The sequence below is a fragment of the Rhinichthys klamathensis genome, unplaced genomic scaffold (genome assembly GCF_029890125.1).
Source record: "Rhinichthys klamathensis goyatoka isolate OS25496 unplaced genomic scaffold, OSU_Roscu_1.1 h1tg000334l_1, whole genome shotgun sequence".
In the NCBI taxonomy this organism is placed as follows: domain Eukaryota; kingdom Metazoa; phylum Chordata; class Actinopteri; order Cypriniformes; family Leuciscidae; genus Rhinichthys; species Rhinichthys klamathensis.
The window spans coordinates 87,147-107,297 of NW_026606849.1; the positions used below are offsets into that span (position 1 = coordinate 87,147).

The 20,151-nt window shown below is 38.5% G+C and overlaps 1 protein-coding gene across 5 annotated transcripts in view; it reads right to left on the bottom strand.

Annotated features, from left to right (window-relative positions):
* LOC130106267 (NACHT, LRR and PYD domains-containing protein 3-like) overlaps window positions 1–19,287 on the bottom strand; it is a 55,599-nt gene extending 36,312 nt beyond the window's left edge. For all 5 annotated transcript variants that reach the window (XM_056272308.1, XM_056272307.1, XM_056272309.1 and 2 more), the window contains exons 1-2: window positions 19,188–19,287; window positions 17,832–17,928 (exon numbers count right to left, since the gene is read on the bottom strand). In XM_056272308.1, coding sequence (XP_056128283.1) covers window positions 17,832–17,881 — 50 coding nt within the window. In that variant the 5' untranslated portion in view covers window positions 17,882–17,928; window positions 19,188–19,287. The remainder of the gene's footprint in view (window positions 1–17,831; window positions 17,929–19,187) is intronic.
* Between the last annotated feature and the right edge of the window lie 864 nt (window positions 19,288–20,151).

Consider the following 20,151-nt stretch of genomic DNA (forward strand, 5'->3'; position numbering starts at 1 on the left):
TTGTCAGTTTAGCATTTATTTCTAACTTGACTCTTATTTCCTTACAGAGCAGAACGATTACAAGCTTCTGAAATGCTTGGTAGAGCATCAAGCTTGATCAGAGGACAACAAAACATACCGTCATCCACATTCATCCCGACTCAATCTCCCCACACAAATTCCCTTACCTTAAATCCCCCGCAACACCATCCATCCACTTCCATTCTCACACAGACATCCACACTGCATTCAAACCCAATAATCCAATCATCTTCAATTTCTGGACTGTTGGACAGAAATACTTTGTCACAAAATGATCAAACAAATGCCATTCTGACACCATCACAAGCTAATTTTGTATCATACATACCAACGCCACTGCAGAGCTCAAGACAGTCCATCATCCAAAGTTTTCAACCAAACTCAATTCCAACTGAACTGCAGACAAATACACCCTACATGTCACAAAACAACCTGCAAAACAATGCAACACCAGCTACTCTGACACCTCTGTCTTCAGTGACATATATGCCTACACAATCTCACACATTTAGCAGAAGGAGAACACAGACAGAGACTGTGTTAAGGGGTCTTTTTAGTCCATACAAAAAAGCACAGGCAAAAAGTTCTTTTCAGTACACACAAACATTTTGTTGTCTGTCTGAAGTGAACTCTATACTGCCTCCTTCCCAGAAAGAACGCCAAATTTTGGCTTTATCTGGCCTAGGAATAAAAAGGGTGGTTCTGGTGTGCATGACAGGCACATTTGAAGAACTAAACAACCATCTAACCAGTGCTTTCCCTCCTCTCAAAAGTGCACATGGATTTAAAATACTAAGATGCACTCGAAGCCAAAACTTAATTGGGATACCGATTCCAAATTCTGGGTATTCCATACCTTACCTCAAGGGTCAGCGTGGCTTAAATAAAGCCACAGCCTACATTGCACCACTTCAAAACAACCTTCCTTTGCTATCTGTAATGGCAGAAACATCAACAGAAGATATGGTAAGATTAATGTGAAATAAAGTGAAAATTCAATACACCTATATAGAGTAGGAAGACATTCTGAAATAATAGTAGTATAATTCTAAATTATATATAAATAATTAGTAGTTAATGAATACTTTCAAAAATATTTAACATAATTATTCTTGTATAATATGAGTTGTTGTTGTGTGTTGTTTATGTAAAGGATGTTGTAAAGGAAGTCTGCCAGGAGTGCTCTGGAGTAGTTCCCCTTTTTGACCTGGAGAAACACATCCAACAGTGCAAAAGGTAAACTTCCTTTCCTGCACACATTTTTGTCTTCTTTAGCAGACCAAACCCTTTTTTCATAATCTCTTATGATTTTCATTCTGAAAAAAATAATGAACATAATTATTTTGTTTAAAACGTTGTTATATACTTATGCTTATTCTTTAACCCAGAAACTTGTTCAGATGCAATAAAAAATAACTGGTTTGAGTATTCCACATAAAACCATGTGTTTTTTTTTTTGTTTTTTTTAAGGTCCAAAGGGCAAGATCAACAAACAGAAATGCACGAGAGTACTCCGTAAGTCTTTATTCTTTAATCGTCTATTTTTGTAATGCATTTAGTAATTAAGTATGCATGAATGTATATGTAAATATATTAGAATATATCTGAGGTGGCAGTTATAAATGCCCATTAATACACATGTAGATGAAGTTCATTTACAGTGCACACTACAGTAGACCTTTCTGGATACTTAGTTACATTACAGCTTCAATAGACCTTTTCACAGACTGATGACGTTTTTAAACAGTCATCAGCATTGTAAATCAAGTTTGTTTTATATTTAAATGTATTTTTGTTTACGTGGATTCATTTATAACACTATACTTTGTATTATATTACCTTTGTATCAATTTACAAAAAACTAGTTAATGCTGCTGTGAGGGTGTTTCTAATACTGGGAGTTTTTCTTTTGAGCAAATGGGAACTCAAAAAATATATTTAATGTAGTCTCTCATTCTCCGTTATAGAAGTTTACCTATCTATGACGACCTCCGCTTCTGAGAAATGTGAAAGGGGTTTATAATTTGGTGTTATGTATTGTGTGCTGCCCTGTTGTGGGATAATCTAGTCTGAATTGAAGAATATCTGTATTGCTTCAACATGCTATATTTCAGGTTTTAAAAAAATCCTGTTTTTCACAGCACCCCTCACCATGAAAACCCTTTACATATGCAACCATCATTTTCCTTAAGAGTGGTACTGGTGCATGACCCATTCATGGACGTGTATAATTCAAAAGATGGTAATTTCTTTTACAGAACTTAAACTTTACCCTATGGTTTTATTTGCTGTAGTTTTAGGAAGGTACTGTTTGAAGATGTCATTGATTTAAACGCTAAATATTTAGAAAAATGCTGAACTAAGTACTTAAGATTTGTACATGAGTTTTTATTTTATTAATTTTTTATTGCTGAAATTAGAGTTTGCCATTACTGATCTGACTATGTTTGAATTTTCCCTCTCAGCAAATAAGATGCGACGCATTACGGTGCCCCTGACACTAAATGCTCAGCAATTTGAAGAGTTTCTTCGAAAAGAGTTTCCACTGCTTGGCCAAAACAGTTTTGATCTCTGCCGAATGGACAAGACCAGAAGGCTGCATGTTTTGACCTGCCCAATCAAGACACCTTCTGCAATCAGGGCTATTGGTGAACTTGGGCGATCTGCCCTGTATATCAGACCACAGGTATATGCCTTTTTATTAGGGACACAAACATTAATTTTAGGCTGATTTTAATTAATTAGAACCATGCCAATGTTTTCCCTCAACTACTTTTTGGGAAAAGAAAACTTTTTCTTACTTCAACAGTGTGAAAATAATTACAACAGCTATGCAATTGTTTGATTCCTGACATTCCTGACTTAAAATGAGATATACTGAACAAATAACATGATGCATTAGTAGACAAGATTTGAATTTTTGTCTTTGTTGTAGATGGACAATGAGATGACAGGCGCTGACCCAGATGAACTTTCAGAGGTTAACAATGTACAAAAAATAACTATAATTTATTATAGCTAATATAATACCCTCACAGTTAATTAATCTCTAATCTGTTCATTTTGACCCTCAGGCTACATCATCTGACGGGTCAGAGAAAATGGAAAGCTCAATTTATTCATCCCATTCACCACTCCCAGCGAGAAGCCCTGTCTTGGCTGAATCGGATGAAGAGGGTTCACCTGTCCATTCACCATTCCCAGCGAGAAGCCCTGTCTTGGCTCAATCGGATGAAGAGGGTTCACCTGTCCATTCACCATTCCCAGCGAGAAGCCCTGTCTTGGCTCAATCGGATGAAGAGGGTTCACCTGTCCATTCACCATTCCCAGCGAGAAGCCCTGTCTTGGCTGAATCGGATGAAGAGGGTTCACCTGTCCATTCACCACTCCCAGCGAGAAGCCCTGTCTTGGCTGAATCGGATGAAGAGGGTTCACCTGTCCATTCACCACTCCCAGCGAGAAGCCCTGTCTTGGCTGAATCGGATGAAGAGGGTTCACCTGTCCATTCACCACTCCCAGCGAGAAGCCCTGTCTTGGCTGAATCGGACGAAGAGGGTCCTGAAAATGTTATGCCGGCTTCAAACTCTGCAACTGATATTAATGAATTAATAAAAAAACTTCAGCAAAATATACAAAGAGAGCCACCTAGAGCGAATATTATAAATGTGTACAGGGAGGATGTATTAGATTGTGCCATACGGGCCTTCCAGAGGCAGAGGTTCAGTGCAGAGGCCCGCATTGATGTTGCATTTGTTGATGTCCAAGGCAGGGGGGAAGGATCAGTTGATGACGGTGGGCCCAGACGTGAATTCCTGCGCCTTTTGATGCAGGAAGTTCAACACTGCAAGATATTTGAAGGGCCAGAGGAATCAAGGTCGTTAGCCCTTCTTGGTGATGGTAAGTTAGTTTCACAGTCACTCTGCATTACTTACTCCCATTGTTTTGCTAATGTATGGTTTAATTATAACAAATTTTCCTTTATAGCTGTGCAAGAAGGGCTGTATAGAACCATTGGTAAAATGATTTCGGTGGCTGTGGTTCAGGGAGGGTTGCCGATCCATTTTTTTTCAGAGAGGCTTTACAGCCAAATTAGTGCTGTGCCGCCACCCAAGTTTACTTTGGAGGAAGTTGCCGACCGTGACATCCGGAATCAGTTGGAGAAAGTAAGAAAAACTGGCGATTTCAAACCGTGTTTTTGAGACTGTCTTTAGTTCACTGCCATGCTCAGCAATCACTGTGAAAACACACTGTTTGCTGGGCTAGATGGTATGTGAAGTATACATTTTTTTAATATTGAGCTCTTACAATGTTTTTGTGTTTCAGATCAACACAGCAGGATCTGTGGAGGAAGCAAGGGCAGCAATTTCTGACTTTGCTGACACCCTAAGTGTTATGGGGGCCTTCACTTACATCAAAAATTTAGAAGAGCGGGATAGGGTAACACAGATTGCATTGAAGTTTTATCTTGAGGACAGACTTGCACAGGCTCTTTCACAGTACGTTTGTTTTTTATTTATATTTCTAATTTCAAAATATTTACTTTTGGCAATCCTGTAAAAAAAAAATATATATATATATATATATAATAACACTAGCTGAAGGATTTACTATGTTTTTTTGTTTGTTTTTGTTTTAAATCATTAATTTTCTGTGCTGTCTTGCACCCTAGGCTAAAGGAAGGTCTAATGACTTTGGGGGTCCTAGATGAGGTTGTGGCCAACCCCGAAATATTCCACACAGTGTTCACTGAATCTGTTGTGCCTTTGACTTCAACCGACATGGTCAATCTTTTTGAACCAATTTTCTCGCCAGTTGGAAGCAACAGGAGGAGGTCTGAGAACAGAACTCTTGCTTTCTGGAGAGATTGGCTACTGGAGGTGGAAGGTAAGTTAAATGATGCAAATGTATTTCAGTGTTTCCCAACCATCTTCCTGGAGGCACACCAACAGTACACATTTTGGATGTCTCCCTTACACGATCCATCCATTTCAGGGATTGGGCTTCATCTGAAATAGCATCCTCTGAGTGGCTTCCTCTTTTGAATTAGTATTTACTTACTAAAAAAATAATGTTATACAGTGTCGGGTAGGTGTCTCAAAAAAAGGAATTAATTACTAGTTACAAATTACACCCCTTAATAGTGTAATCAGACAAAGTACTCTCTCCAAAATGACTCATTTCTAAATAATTTCTAAATCCTATATCAACCTCAACTACTTAAGTTATTCAAGGATGGACATGAAACGACTCATAATAAATTTGAATAAATAATATAAAATATTAAATAAATGATTCTTATTAACCCTAACTAACCAAAGTATTACAAATGTGAGAATACATAAAAACATTTTAAAGTTCAATTTCAAATTTGAATGTTAATTCTACTAATGTATTATAATTGTTCTACAGTCTATAGTATTATCTAAAATCAGAAGTAACTAATAAAATTATAGTAGAAGAAAAAAAAGAGTAATCCCTTACTTTACTTTTTCAAGGGAAAAGTAAATAACCCCGCAAACACAACAGCAGAGATAAAGCAACTTGTAAACCGAAAACAGGCGTAAGGTCAGGGCAGGCAGCAAACTTACATAATCCAGTCCACAATAGAAAACAGTCCAGGGCAGGCAGCAAAGAATCACGAAGACATGAACAGTCCAATAGTAATCAAGACAAAAACATTAAAAAGTTTTGCTATTTGCTGTTCTAGTAATGTACATTTTTGTTTTGTTTTCTATTTAATTTTAGAAGGAAATGTTGACAACGTGAAGCTGGAGGATATTTTAATCTTTGCCAGTGGGGCATCTAAGGTCCCACTGGGAGGATTTCAGGAGAAACCAACAATCACATTCCTGGAACCAGGGTTAGGCCGAAGCCTTCCAACAGCCAACACCTGCTCAGTGAGCCTCAATTTACCAATGTGCTCAACATTTAATGACTTTTCAGAAGGCATGGCATTAGCCATAGTTTGTGCCAAGACATTTGGCATTGCTTAACTCATACAATCACTTTCTCTTTTTTTCATATACCTTTGGGCCATTTTGTATGTTACATTTACTTAATTATTATTTCCATTATTTCATAATGACATATATAAGTTCAATATGTCACCATTGAGAACTTGTCGTTGAGTTTTCTTTGCTTCAGTGTTTCTGGCAACAATCTGTCATTTAAATCCAAATCCAGAAGGTTTTTTTTATTTTTTTATTTGAAAACCTAAGTGAAACTGTTGTGACCTGTAAATGCAGTTTAAAATATTTAATAACTGTTGACTGTTCTCTGAAATGTTCTCTGTTTTGTTTTTGTATTGTTTTGTGAGGTGAATAAAAACAGTCATTTGTTAGTAAGTGTTCTGTTATGCTGAGAATAAGGGTTTCTGTTGAATAAAAAAAACCTGACCAATTAAAAAGCCAGAGATCGCAACACAATATATAGTTATCTGTATTTAATATCCCTCATGTAACTAATTTCCTTATATTACAACAATCAATATTCACATAGCCTATTAATATTATCACGTCAAAGCCACGTGAATTACAGCTCTGTGTGTGAGACTAATTAGCCTAACTCATCAACGATTAAACTTATACATTGCTAAATCACATGCAATTAACACATACATCTTACAGTTTCAATAAACATTTTTATTTACAATTGTCTTGTGCTTATTTCAAAATAAACAGCACGAACGATAACTCGATTACCACATATAGTATTTCCACAAGATAATACATGCACACGAACATAAAATTAACTGGATTCTTTCAACTGTCTCTTCATGAAATCTAAAACAGTCAACAGTACACTATTTCCTTCTTTTTTAGAGAATTCTCGCTTAATTGTTAGATCACGCTGCTTCTAATGACTCAGCAAGCTGGAGTTTCTCAGTATTTTCTATTTCTCAGTCTCATTTGTCAATTAAATTATACATCTTATTCGAATTATTCCTCTTCCACATTTATTTACTATATTTCAGTTAACAATCATAAAACTATAAGTTATAACTGATTTAAACCATGTAGGCCTAATTCTTGTTATTACACCTGAAATTAAGTCAGGGTTACATTTCACTTTAAAGGTATCATAAATGTAGGCCGGACTTTTATTAGATGTCAATTGGTCTGATATAAATGGTCAGGATATTTTATGTAGCCTACTTTATATAATTCATTGCGTATTATTTTTATATTTAAATTAGGCAAAGCAGATGGAATAGGTTACTGATTGCAGGTTTCGCTGCATTTGAATATGGTAACTTAGCCTGCAGCGTATATTTCTATTAAATAAAACACAATCCGAAATGATATCTATTCCTGAACCTCCCGATTTAAAGGGAGGTGGAGAAAAATTATGTAGAATAACGTGTTTTTCCGAAATAGCCGTTAAAGCATGCCAGGTTTGTCAATAATGTTTAGCCTCTGCTATATTTAACTTTAATATTAGCCTACACCGCACATAAATTTGTAAGCCATCAGCCATTGCACTAATCAAATGTGGACTAGTTATAGGATACAATAGAAGCATAAGAAGTCAAACAAAGGTAAGAAAAACACAAACGTGTTACAACGTGTCTTCACACGTAAACAACACGTTGGGAAGACGATCGGTTACTCGCACTGCCGACCGGTCGCCATAGGAACGCGTTAACAACACGTCAGCACATGTAGGAACGTGTTACAGATCATTTTATGAAAATGATCAATAATTTCGTTTTGCCTCATTGTTTATATGTGGCAGACATGAAAATCAACGAACCTTATTACAAAGTAAAGTATATCAAGCTGATTATGTCTAAATGTAATATTTGAACTCGTATACATGTGTCTTTAATAAACCCACTTTAAGATTTATGATGTTTATTTGTGAAAAATTATGATAATTTAAAAATTCTATTAAGATTGAGTCAGTGTTGAGATCTCTAAGTTCTTGAAATAAAAGATTAAGCTTGATTAGATTCACTTTTTATTAATTTAAAAAAAAAAAATTATATGTAGCCTATAAAACATTTTATGCATGTTTTTAATCTTTATTACAGGTTTCCTGAATTGCTAAAAAAAACATGTCTTGGAACCATCACCCATTTTCTCAAACCTTAAACACAAAACTTTCTAACTACTACATTCAGAGAACATCTGACTCTTCTGTCAAAATCAAAAAACCATTTTATCTGTGCTCAAAATCAAATACTTTCAGATCATTCATTAGACACTATCTAAAAAAGGAGAACACAGCATCCAAAGTAAGCAGTTACAGAAAAAGAGTATTGTAACAAAATCAATTTTGCAGTTTTATGTAAAACAAAGTATAGTAGTTGGTACTGACAGAATACATTGTACTGTATGCTGTATATATATGGATATCCAAAGATATAAATCTATGAAAACCTTCTGGATCTGTGTTTTAAATATTAATGCAAAAAGTAGGCTACATTTATTAATTTGGAGTGTTTTTTTTATAAACTGTGAGAACATTGACAATACAATTAACAACATAAACTAGTTTAAATTATTATATTGGTCAAATTAAGACTATTGAATGTCTGTATCTAGGCTATTCTACAGCATTTCTGCTCAATGAAAGTAAAACACTGCCTCACAAGCACAAGATTCAGGAAAAAAATGTTTTGGTGTTGTTTTAGTGATACAATATTTATATGTATGACCTTTCATATTAATTTATAGTCTTTACACATCAGTTTGGATACTTGCATGGCTAAAAAACTGCTAATTTCAATACGTTGACGTCACGTCAGGTCGTCACGTGGGTCAACCCGCTCGGTCAGACGCTCAAAAGTACAACACGTTCGGACAGACGTTCGGATAGACGTTCGATCGGTCGGTCGGTCGGTCGAATGTTTGATTTTGGCACGGATCAAGCGCCATAGCCGAAGGCCATTACCGGGAGAAGTAACAACTTGGTCTTCACTGAGGAACAAATATCTGTTTTTGCATCGAAGGGCTTGCATTGTTTATATTTAAACTTTCGCAGCTTACTGCCAAAGATCACGGAGGTACGTAAAAATCAAGGCAAGTATACTATGTTTTTCAGAAACATGGTTAGATTCTCATTTTACTGACTCCGAAGTTGAAATTGAAAACTTTGTTATCGTTCGCAAAAACTGGAACAGACAAGGGGGTGGGGTTTGTATATTTGTGAGGTCTGATATTGATTGCAATCTAAGACAGGACCTGGACAATGTAAATCTTGAAGCTGTGTGGATTGATATTTTACTTCCAAAAAGCAAACCAATTTTGTGTGGTGTTGTTTATAGACCTCCAAACAGGGTTTCAGACTGCGACCAAATTGGTCGCATATGCGACCATTTTTTGAGAATGTGCGAGTTAAAATGTTATGTGGTCGCATTTGTGCGAGTGGACGCTTGAGCAACAGAACGCCGTTGTATCAGCTGCTGCAGTCCGTAACTTATGTTCAAAATGAACGAGTAGGCTACATCATGAATCCATTTTCCAAACCGTGTTTTTGACTTATTCTGAATCACTACGGTACGCCTATAATAAGTGTTTATATTCGGACTATTTTATCCCGGGGTCGTCTCGGCTGCGGAGTAGCCCAGTGCCTGCGTGACTCGCCATAGACATTAACGGAGAGAAGTTCCGTCTACACTGTTCTTCCGCAAGACACGTGCAGTTTATTTATTGACGAACTTAGACGTCACGCACATTGCACACTGATGGTGAAACGCGCCAATTGACCGTTCGCAGGCCTCTCCCCCAAAACGGCTATTGTCCAATAACACATCATAGCAACCGTTACTATGTGAGCAGGTCCGTCAAACATTGACTCCAAGCAAGATGGTGAAGCGGTGCGCCCACGGCGTTTGTAAATCGGACACTAGATACCCCGAGAGATTGTCTGGAGGAGTTGTGTTCTTTTCGTTTCAAAAGCCGAAAACACAACGTGCGCTGTCCCTACAATGGATAAAAACAGTGTGGACGGCCCCACTCCCAGTTAAATGTGTCGAACATGGTTAACTCGCGTGCAGTGTGCGTGAGACTGAGACAATGAGATTAGTCAAAGACACATGGAGAAAGCAGATCAAGAGGATCCACAAAGGAATTACGTTCTCTAAAGTGTTGTTGTTAACATGATATTTTCGGGGGGAAATGAGCAGCAGTCACTAGCAGTGCAGGCAGCACCTGTAGACTAGTTACAGTTCAGACTAACGTTAGAGGAGTGCACGTTCGCAACGGGGAACGCATGAAGCTTACTTGACAACATCAGTTCATATCAATATCGTAACGAATAGAAATAATGTATGGTTATCTGCATCTTTCCGTCTATTATGTATAGTTACTTTTTAAACACGAAAATCGCATTTAGCATGACACGCAAGCGGTTGCCGTGGTAATGAACAACCTGCTTGTTAAAGCGAATGAATAATCCTGTATCTGAGGCAAAATTACTAAATATGCAGCGCGAGTTATATATGTCTAACTCCAAACAATTAGCCACTGAAACCTGAAAATCTTCTTCAAGGCTGTGCTGGTTGCATTTGAGGTAACGTTACAGGTCATGGGGTTTCTCAGATTTCGCTTGAGACCGGTTTGAGAGCTTGAGAGCATTATTAGCCTCGATAGTAGTCGTGTCTCCTTCATTGCGTATTTTTATATTTTGAATATATCCCTCCACTGCAAACTGTAACCCCTTTTGCCTCGATCTGGAGGATATCGCGGAGGTATTGCTCCAAAAAAGGTCACTGACGCACCTCTTCCCGTCATGGCAATCTGTGGCGCTGGTCGTGTTTGACCATTTGTTTGACGGGCGTAGCAACAATAACTAGGGGGCGTGGCTTTTGCGAACGGTCAATTACGAATTCACGAATAAAGGCATATAAAAATGATAAAAATGGTCTCACGAAACACATAGCCCCTTCCTCCTACGTCTTTACAGCGGTTCAGCTTTTTATATTTTCCTCTGTCGAGCGATTACTCTCATGATCGCTCGACAGAGGAAAAGGAAATTATTATAAAATGCAGAAGGTAAGGAGTGTGAGATTTCTGCTTTTTGTTACAACTATAAACTTTGATAACGAAAAATCTGTATCAGTTTATTATAATACTCTAATCTTTTAAAATGTAATGCATACATTTGAATGTTTAATGACTTTTAAAAGATAGAAAGATGATAATAGACAGATAGATAGATATAATATGATTCAAATGACCTTTGCTAGCCTTGGTCCATTAAAACCACTATTCATCAGCATGCATTGATTAATCCCATGGGATGTAGCAAAAAAAAATAAAAAAAGGTGCGACCAAATCATATGCTGGTGCGACCAACTGAGAAAGTTGGTAGCACCAGTGCAACCAGTGGAAAAGTTAGTCTGGAGCCCTGCCAAATCAAAATGACTTCATCCAAACCTTGGAAGGTGTTAGTGCAGGCTGTCATGATTTTTTAAACGAGGAAGTCATCTTAATGGCAGATAATAATATTGATGTTTTGAATACAGAAGGTCCATTATACAATGGCTTTTGTGATTTTCTGAAAATGCATGGTCTAACCCAACTAATTAGTGTTCGAACCAGAATAACTGAGCATAGCCAAACTGCTATTGACCACATCATTGTTTCTGACACAAGTAAAATCCTACAAAGTGGAGTCATTGTGTATGGAATTAGTGACCATTTTTAACCTATTGTACCAGGAAAGTTAAGAGGGCTCAGATTAATGTCACAAATCTGTAAAAAGCAGAAGTTTAAAAGGGTATAATGTTAATAACTTTCAGGACATACTTAATAACATCAACTGGATGGAAGTTACCAATATATGTGATGTTGATTCAGCATGGGATTTAATCGCTTTCAATCTATTTTCTTGAAAATACTTGATAAGATAGCCCCATTAAAAGAGACCAGGATTAAACAAAGATCACAGCCTTGGATAAATAATGATATTTTGGACACCATTTACTTGGTGGTGTAAATACAACTCGTATTAGAATTGATCTCCGTCCATATTAAAACGACTGAAAACGCGTATCACGTGACCATTCACCAACACTGGGCATGCGCGTGCCGGTGTAAACACAACTTCATTGATAAAATTAGCCCACCATGCTCTGAGTTAACCCCAAACCGACGCTCCATGTACGGTCAACGCCGCCGCTGCACACGGGAATTGTCACAGATCTCTCGAATAATAGCTTGACTCCGGCACATGTAAGCAGTTATAGCGCAGTAAAATGCAGAATTTACTTGTACAACAGCTGCTAGCAAAGATATACGCCATGACTGATGACACCCAATCATAGAGCCGAGCGTGAGCCTCTACTACGTCATTGTTTCTAAAGTTCTCCGTTTTGACCCGTCTACACTAAAACGCCCTCCGGAGAATCAAAACGAAAAACGGATCGGCAGCGTTTCTAAACTTCTCCGTTTTGGGTCTCCGTTTTTGCCGTTTTAGTGTGGACGGGAGGTGCAAACGTAGCAAAAGGTCTCCGTTTTTAAACGAAAACGCAGTAGTGTGGACGGGGCCTCAGTCTCCACAGAACATTTTATTTTTTGTGTTCGCATTTATAGAAAACCAATGTTACGGACGTGTTCTCCGTTACGGACGCGAGCGCTCTGAAAGCGGCACTAAAAGATGCTTTAAAACTTTCACCGAGACATCAAACAGAAAGCACAAAACCTTTCTTTAAATTGAATTTCGTTTTGTATTAATTGTATCTTAATTTTAATTAATGTTTCATCAACCATTGAATTTCAACCATATCATTATGTGCTTTCAACACATTCCTGTTGTCTCTCGACAACGCTCACTCATCACGTATAGAAGGCAGCGCAATACTGCTAATCTGCGCCCTATTCTCTTATCCTCACACTCACCTCTCACTTTTTCTATGGGTCTATGGAATTGTCAATCAGCAGTCAATAAAGCTGACTTCATTCCAGCCTTTGCATCTCATTCTACTCTTAATATCTTGGGCTTGACTGAGACCTGGATCCGTCCAGAAGACTCAGCAACCCCTGCTGCTCTCTCTAACAACTTCTCTTTCTCTCACACACCTCGCCAGTCAGGGAGGGGTGGGGGCACTGGTCTTCTCATTTCTAACAATTGGAAATATTCAACTCTCTCTTCTCTATGCAACAACAACTCATTTGAATATCATGCTATTACACTTACAACTCCCATGAAGATCCATATTGTAGTTATTTATCGCCCCCCAGGTCAATTGGGAAGCTTTGTAGAAGAGCTGGATGTGTTGCTGTCCTCTTTCCCTCAGGATGGCATCCCACTTGTAGTCTTTGGCGATTTCAACATTCACCTAGCGAAGCCGTATGCAACAGACTTCATCTCTCTCCAAGCCTCTTTCGATCTCAAACGGCTCATCACCACCGGTACTCACAAGTCAGGCAACCAACTGGACCTGGTTTACACACGCAACTGTATCACAGACAACATTTTGGTGAAACCTCTCCAAGTTTCAGATCATTTCCTCATTACTTTCAATCTACAACTCACTACCCATGCTCCACCAACCTCCCCACCATTTACTTTCAGACGAAACCTGCGCTCACTTTCTCCATCCCATCTTTCCTCTGCTGTGTCATCTTCTCTTCCCTCACCCTCACATTTCTCATCTCTGGATGTGAATACTGCAACGGATACTTTATGCTCCATCCTAACCTCTTCTTTAGACAATATCTGCCCTCTCTCCTCTAGGCCAGCACGCACCACTCCCTCTAACCCCTGGTTATCTGAGGTTCTTCGTGAACACCGGACCAAGCTCAGGGCAGCGGAGAGGAAATGGCGCAAATCAAAAGACACATCTGACCTCAGTAGGTATCAATCTCTGCTCTCTGCCTTCTCTGTTGATGTTCACGCCGCAAAATCTTCATATTTACACAACAAGATCAACAGCGCCTCTAACACACGCTCACTGTTCAAGACATTCAATTCTCTCCTCTGTCCACCTCCACCACCACCCACCTCCTCTTTAACTGCTGATGATTTTGCTAACTTCTTCACTAACAAAACTACAACTATCAGCAGTCAGTTCTCAGCACAGGAACCCAGACTAACCTCTCCCACAGCCAATAACCTTCTCTCCTCCTTCACTCCACTAACCGAGGAAGAAGTATCTAAACTTCTCCTCTCCAGTCATCCTACCACCTGCCCTCTAGACCCCATCCCCTCACACCTTCTACAAGCCATCTCTCCCACACTTCTACCAGCTCTCACACACATTATCAACTCATCCCTCCACACTGGCATTTTCCCTACAGCATTTAAGCAGGCTCGGGTAACTCCTCTGCTTAAAAAACCAACATTAAACACATCACTTCTAGAGAACTACAGACCTGTCTCTCTCCTACCATTCATTGCGAAAACACTTGAACGAGTTGCTTTTAACCAAGTATCATCCTTCCTGTCTCTGAACAACCAGCTGGATGTCAACCAATCCGGCTTCAAGAAAGGACATTCAACTGAGACTGCATTGCTGTCAGTCACGGAAGCCCTGCGGATCGCAAAAGCTGCTTCCAAATCATCAGTTCTCATCCTCCTGGACCTGTCTGCTGCCTTCGACACTGTGAATCATCAGATCCTCTTGTCCGCCCTCTTATCACTGGGCATCACTGGAACCTCCCTCAACTGGTTTGAGTCCTATCTCACAGGTAGGTCCTTCAAGGTCACATGGAGAGGCGAGGTATCCAAAGTACATCAACTGACCACAGGAGTTCCCCAGGGTTCAGTTCTCGGACCGCTCCTCTTCTCCATTTACACCACATCACTGGGACCCATCATACAGGCACATGGTTTCTCTTACCATTGCTATGAATCTATTTAACTATAGAATCAATTTTTAATGCGCATGTGAACGCCATCCGGTCACAGGTTCGTGTTTAAAGTCTGTTTAGAGAGAACGCCGTCGTCTTAGTGGCCCCTAATGTAATAACAAATGATACTTTTGCGGGAAGTAAATCAATCAAAACCAACTTTAGCTGGAAATAACATTATTCAAAAATCGCTATAAAGCCAAAACAATCTCTGTTACCGTAAATTGTATGTTTATCTCTGTAAAGCTGCTTTGAAACAATCTCCATTGTTAAAAGCGCTATATAAATGAAGATGACTTGACTTGACTTGACTATGCTGATGACACCCAGCTCTACCTCTAATTTCAACCAGATGATCCCACAGTAGCTGTACGGATCTCAAGCTGTCTGGCGGACATCTCGGGATGGATGAAGGAACATCACCTGCAGCTCAACCTGGCAAAGACTGAGCTTCTCGTCCTCCCTGCCAATCAGTCTCTACAGCACGACCTCACTATCCAGCTAGATTCTTCCTCAATCACCCCATCAAGGTCGATCAGAAATCTTGGAGTAATCTTTGATGATCAGCTGACCTTCACAGACCACATTACAAAGACAGCTCGATCATGCAGGTTTGCTATGCACAACATCAGGAAGATCAGGCCTTTCCTAACTGAGCATGCAACACAACTTCTCGTCCAGGCCCTGGTCATTTCTAGGCTTGATTACTGCAATGCTCTTCTGGCTGGACTTCCATCATGTGCAACTAAACCTCTACAAATGATCCAGAATGCTGCAGCTCGTCTTGTCTTCAACGAGCCCAAAAGGGCCCACGTCACTCCTCTGTTCATCTCTCTGCACTGGCTACCACTCGCTGCTCGCATCAAGTTCAAGGCTTTGACGCTTGCTTACAGATTGACCACAGGTTCAGCTCCCTCCTACTTCCACTCACTACTACAAGTCTACATCCCTACCAGAAGCCTACGATCGGTCAATGACCGACGGCTCGTGGTGCCATCACAGCGGGGCACAAAATCACTCTCCAGAACATTCTCATTCACGGTTCCATGCTGGTGGAATGATCTCCCCACCCTCATCCGGAATGCAGAATCCCTGACAGCATTCAAAAGACAACTGAAAACTCATCTCCTCCGGGAGCACTTAACATAAAAAAATAAATAAAAAAATCCTTTCCTTTAAATCCTCGCTTGGCTTATGCTACTCCGAGCTATGTCTGAACTTTGTATTTTGAGCACTTCTTGCGTTGTTTTTGCCTCTTCACGATGACTCGCTTGGTTTAGTCCTCAGTTGTAAGTCGCTTTGGATAAAAGCGTCTGCTAAATGACTAAATGTAAATGTAAATGTAACCAATTGCCTGGATTTAATAAATAAGAAGTAAATATAGCAGACGATAGATAAGAAACGGAGGCGGCGGCGCGTGAACTGGAGCTCCTCTCATAAATGAACCGAAACTCAGCGTATAAGGTAGCCTACTTGCCTCACAGACATGTCTACTTTTAAACAGAACAATTCAAAACAAAAGAAACCAGACTACAGACTGCTCTCTGCTTATGTGATCCGTATGAAATGTGCATTTCTCCCTGGCGCGTTCACTACTGAAGATCGCGAGTCAGCATCGTCAACTTCATCTTAGCCGACACTGACAAAGAAAACACTTGTTTATTAATAAACAATTAAAATATCTCCTTGCTATATTTGACATATTCATAATCATTACTTTTGCCGGTTCTTTGTGACAGCTTTTAGGTGCTTTATTGGCAGCGCCACCCTTACATGTTACATGAACGCGTCAGCACCGCATCACCGCACCCCCACCCCACCCGAATAGGCCTGTTTAGTAAGCATGATTTGATGGCCGCATTCTTACACTTATAAAAGGCAATTCAATGTGGAAGTAATCCAAGTATTCAGAATACGTTACTCAGATTGAGTAACGGTATACATTACAAATTACATTTTTGGGCATGTATTCTGTATTCTGTAATGAAATACGTTTTGAAAGTCTCCTTCCCAACACTGCCCGTTGCTCTAGTCTTCTTCCTCAAAAGCCGATTGCGCCCCCTGCTGGTGAGCTCGACTAACAGCAGATGGAGATTATGATTCGGTAATCTACTGATATTCCGGACGTTCCCAGGTGTCAAATGTTGAATTTTCTGTCGAATTTAAACCACTGAATTTGTGGAAACGAATTTGTAAAGCGAGATAAAATGGACTGAAAATTGCCTGTCGAATATTATATGTTGTATTTTTAAACAGAATGAATATTTTGGAAGTGAAATCTGAAAGGTGAATATGGATTATTACATTTTTAATAATGAAAATGTGTATTAAATGTTTTGAATTCAAATATTTACAGCTTAAATATACAATCATGTTAAATTTCAGCCCTAAAAATACAATGCATTAAAATGCAAGCACGGTTAATGCAATGCATATTTTGTCCAAGTACAATTCAACAAGAACATTTGTCATGATTTTTTTCCATACACCTTACTGTACTCTAGTAACAGTACTCTTGCTGTGAAACATCACTGTTCTGACCATGCACCGTGAAGCTCTCAACAAGTCTGAACCAGCGATTAGAGAAATCCACTCAATTTTACACCCACAACATTTGGACGTGGAAAAGGCATCCCGTCATGGTCGAAAAATAGTTCCAAAATGAATAGCGTCTTCTGCTGGCTAGATCTGAACTGATCAATAACAGACTGGAGATTAATTTGTCTAATTGTATAAACACTAAAAACTGAAATGGAAAATCATCTTCAGTAAGAAATCTACTTTTGCTATGGTTAAATAAATGTTCAGTGATATCTTCCAGATATATTTCATCTTTCATCAAAAATGTTTTTATTTAATATTTCATGTTAGTTTTAGAAAACAGGCAAAATAGGCAACAATTAAAAAATATTTTTTTTTTACTGTAAATGTTTATTTGATCTGTGTGTGTGTGTGTTTTCTGATCTTTTTCTGTGATGTAACACAATATTTAACAGTGTTTGTTGAAAGTACCTGCATCCTGGAGAGAAATCTCCATCTCTGGATGCTTGTGAATCAGCCATGATGAAGAAGCAGGAGAATCTGATGAGTTTGATCTCCTCCACTGACTCTGATGAAGAAACATTCACACACAATATTAAATTATTAAATTGACTAAACAACCTTCTTAATTTAGCTGAACATATCTGGAGTGTGTGAGAAAAAGGATCATGTGACTGCGTTAACTCAAGCTCGTGTTTAGGGTAGACTGGGTACAGTTGAGACACCTTAAATAACTTGCGTGCGCAGCAAGCACAATTTGTGATTTTTGCTGTGCACATGCGTATTAGTGTCATCTTTGATCGTGGGAAATTTGAACAATGGACGCATCTCCGATCCGAAGAAATCGGCAGGTTTTTTTTTTTAAGGTAAGACGTTCACTTCACCATGCACACTCCACAATGAATAGCTTATTATCCTTATGTGACTGTTAAACGTAACTGTTGTCATCACAAACGTTATTCTGTGCTCTAAAAACTGGCATATTTCATGGTATTGTGTCATGCAAGATCATTGCAAAATCTAGAGAAATGTGCGAGGTGGCCAGCGGGGTAAGTTGAGACACAGTGTATCAACTGTACCCCCGATAGATTTCTATTAAGAAACACACTGTTTAGTTGTTCAGTGTTATGATAACAGGTTTAACGTCGTAATTAGCCAGCATAGGACGCAAATGAAAATAAAATTTGATATTTGTGATATTTAAACTGTGTATTATTAATAAATATATTAAATATATTGTTCCTGTTTTATATATTTTAACCAGTGCTAATTTAAATAAAATGAATGAATTTAAATGGATGAATAAATAAACATGTTGCCCAATTTTTTTTAATTTTTTTTATTTATTTATTATATTTGCAATGAACATTTAGTTACCTTTACATCATTAAAAATGGGTGTCTCAACTGTACCATGCACTGTCTCAACTGTACCACACATGGGTACAGTTGAGACAAAGTTAAGACAAAAAGCACCTTATTTTTATGAGCTAATTGTGGAAAATATAAACTACGTATGGGTACTAGGCTATTGATTGATAATATCTTAGTCTACAATCTAATGAAATGTCGTGGCATGTCATGTAGAAATTCACTTCTTTTCAGTATCTATTTTTGTGTGAAAAATCAAAACGCAAAAAGTGTCTCAACTGTACCCAGTCTACCCTACAGTGTTAAACTCCTGAAGAATCACAAACATCACCAAACACAAAAGAACCCTTGAAGCGAAAGAATCCCTTTATTAAAGATTTCATATCAAACAAACAATCAGGTCAAATGTCCTCCAGAGATTCATATTAATATGAGGAAGTCACACATGAACACTCACCTTGATCAAACTTTTACAAGATACAGGATCTCAAATCCTCCAGCTTTAACATTATAAAGATACACGGAAAGTCCTGTGTAAACGTTTCGATGAAACACTTTGATGCTCTGTTTCTCCGTGTCGTATTGGTATTTTACCTGCTTAAAATGTCGACAGGTGAACTCTAACTTACTTTCCCTGAGGTAAACCTGTTTTTGTTCAAAATTCATGAAATGTAAATGAGCCAGTAGCCTACATCATGAATCCATCTTCCAACCGGTGTCTTTGTCTTATCCTGTATCACTACGACTATAATAAGTGTTTATATGCGGACTATTTTAAACCGCTGCGGACTAGCACAGTACCTGCGAGACTCGCCATAGAGAGAAGTATATCCGGGTACAATGTTCTTCCGCAAGACACAGCAGTTTGTTTATTAACCGCTGGAGCACCAAAGTTTAATAATTAATATACCCTTTCTTCATATCTGTTCCGAAGATAAACGAATGTCTTACGGGTTTGGAACGATATGAGGATGAATGATTAACGACAGAAATGTCATTTTTGGGTGAACTAACCCTTTAAACCAGCTAACCTTCCTGAAGCGCTTGAAGAGCTTTCCTGTGTGATGACATCATGGTGGAGATGACGTCACTGGAAGGACGTTTGATCAGAACTTTGAGAGAACCTTGCAAGCTCAAGCTTTTTATTTGTTTTTTCATATTTTTCTACCATATATTTTTGTCATTTCGTTTTTTCCGTTTTTTTTTACACCCACAGTCACGTGTAAATGGATTTATAATGTCCGTATTACTAAATGTATATCCATTATTATTATTTTATTCATATTTTATCGCGGATGTTTTGTTTTTCAAAATCACATCATTAAACAGGTGATAGACACATTTACAGAGATTGATGTTAAGTCTATGTTACAGTTTTTTTTACAGTCGCTATAGGACACATTTCTCAATACTTAGGTCAC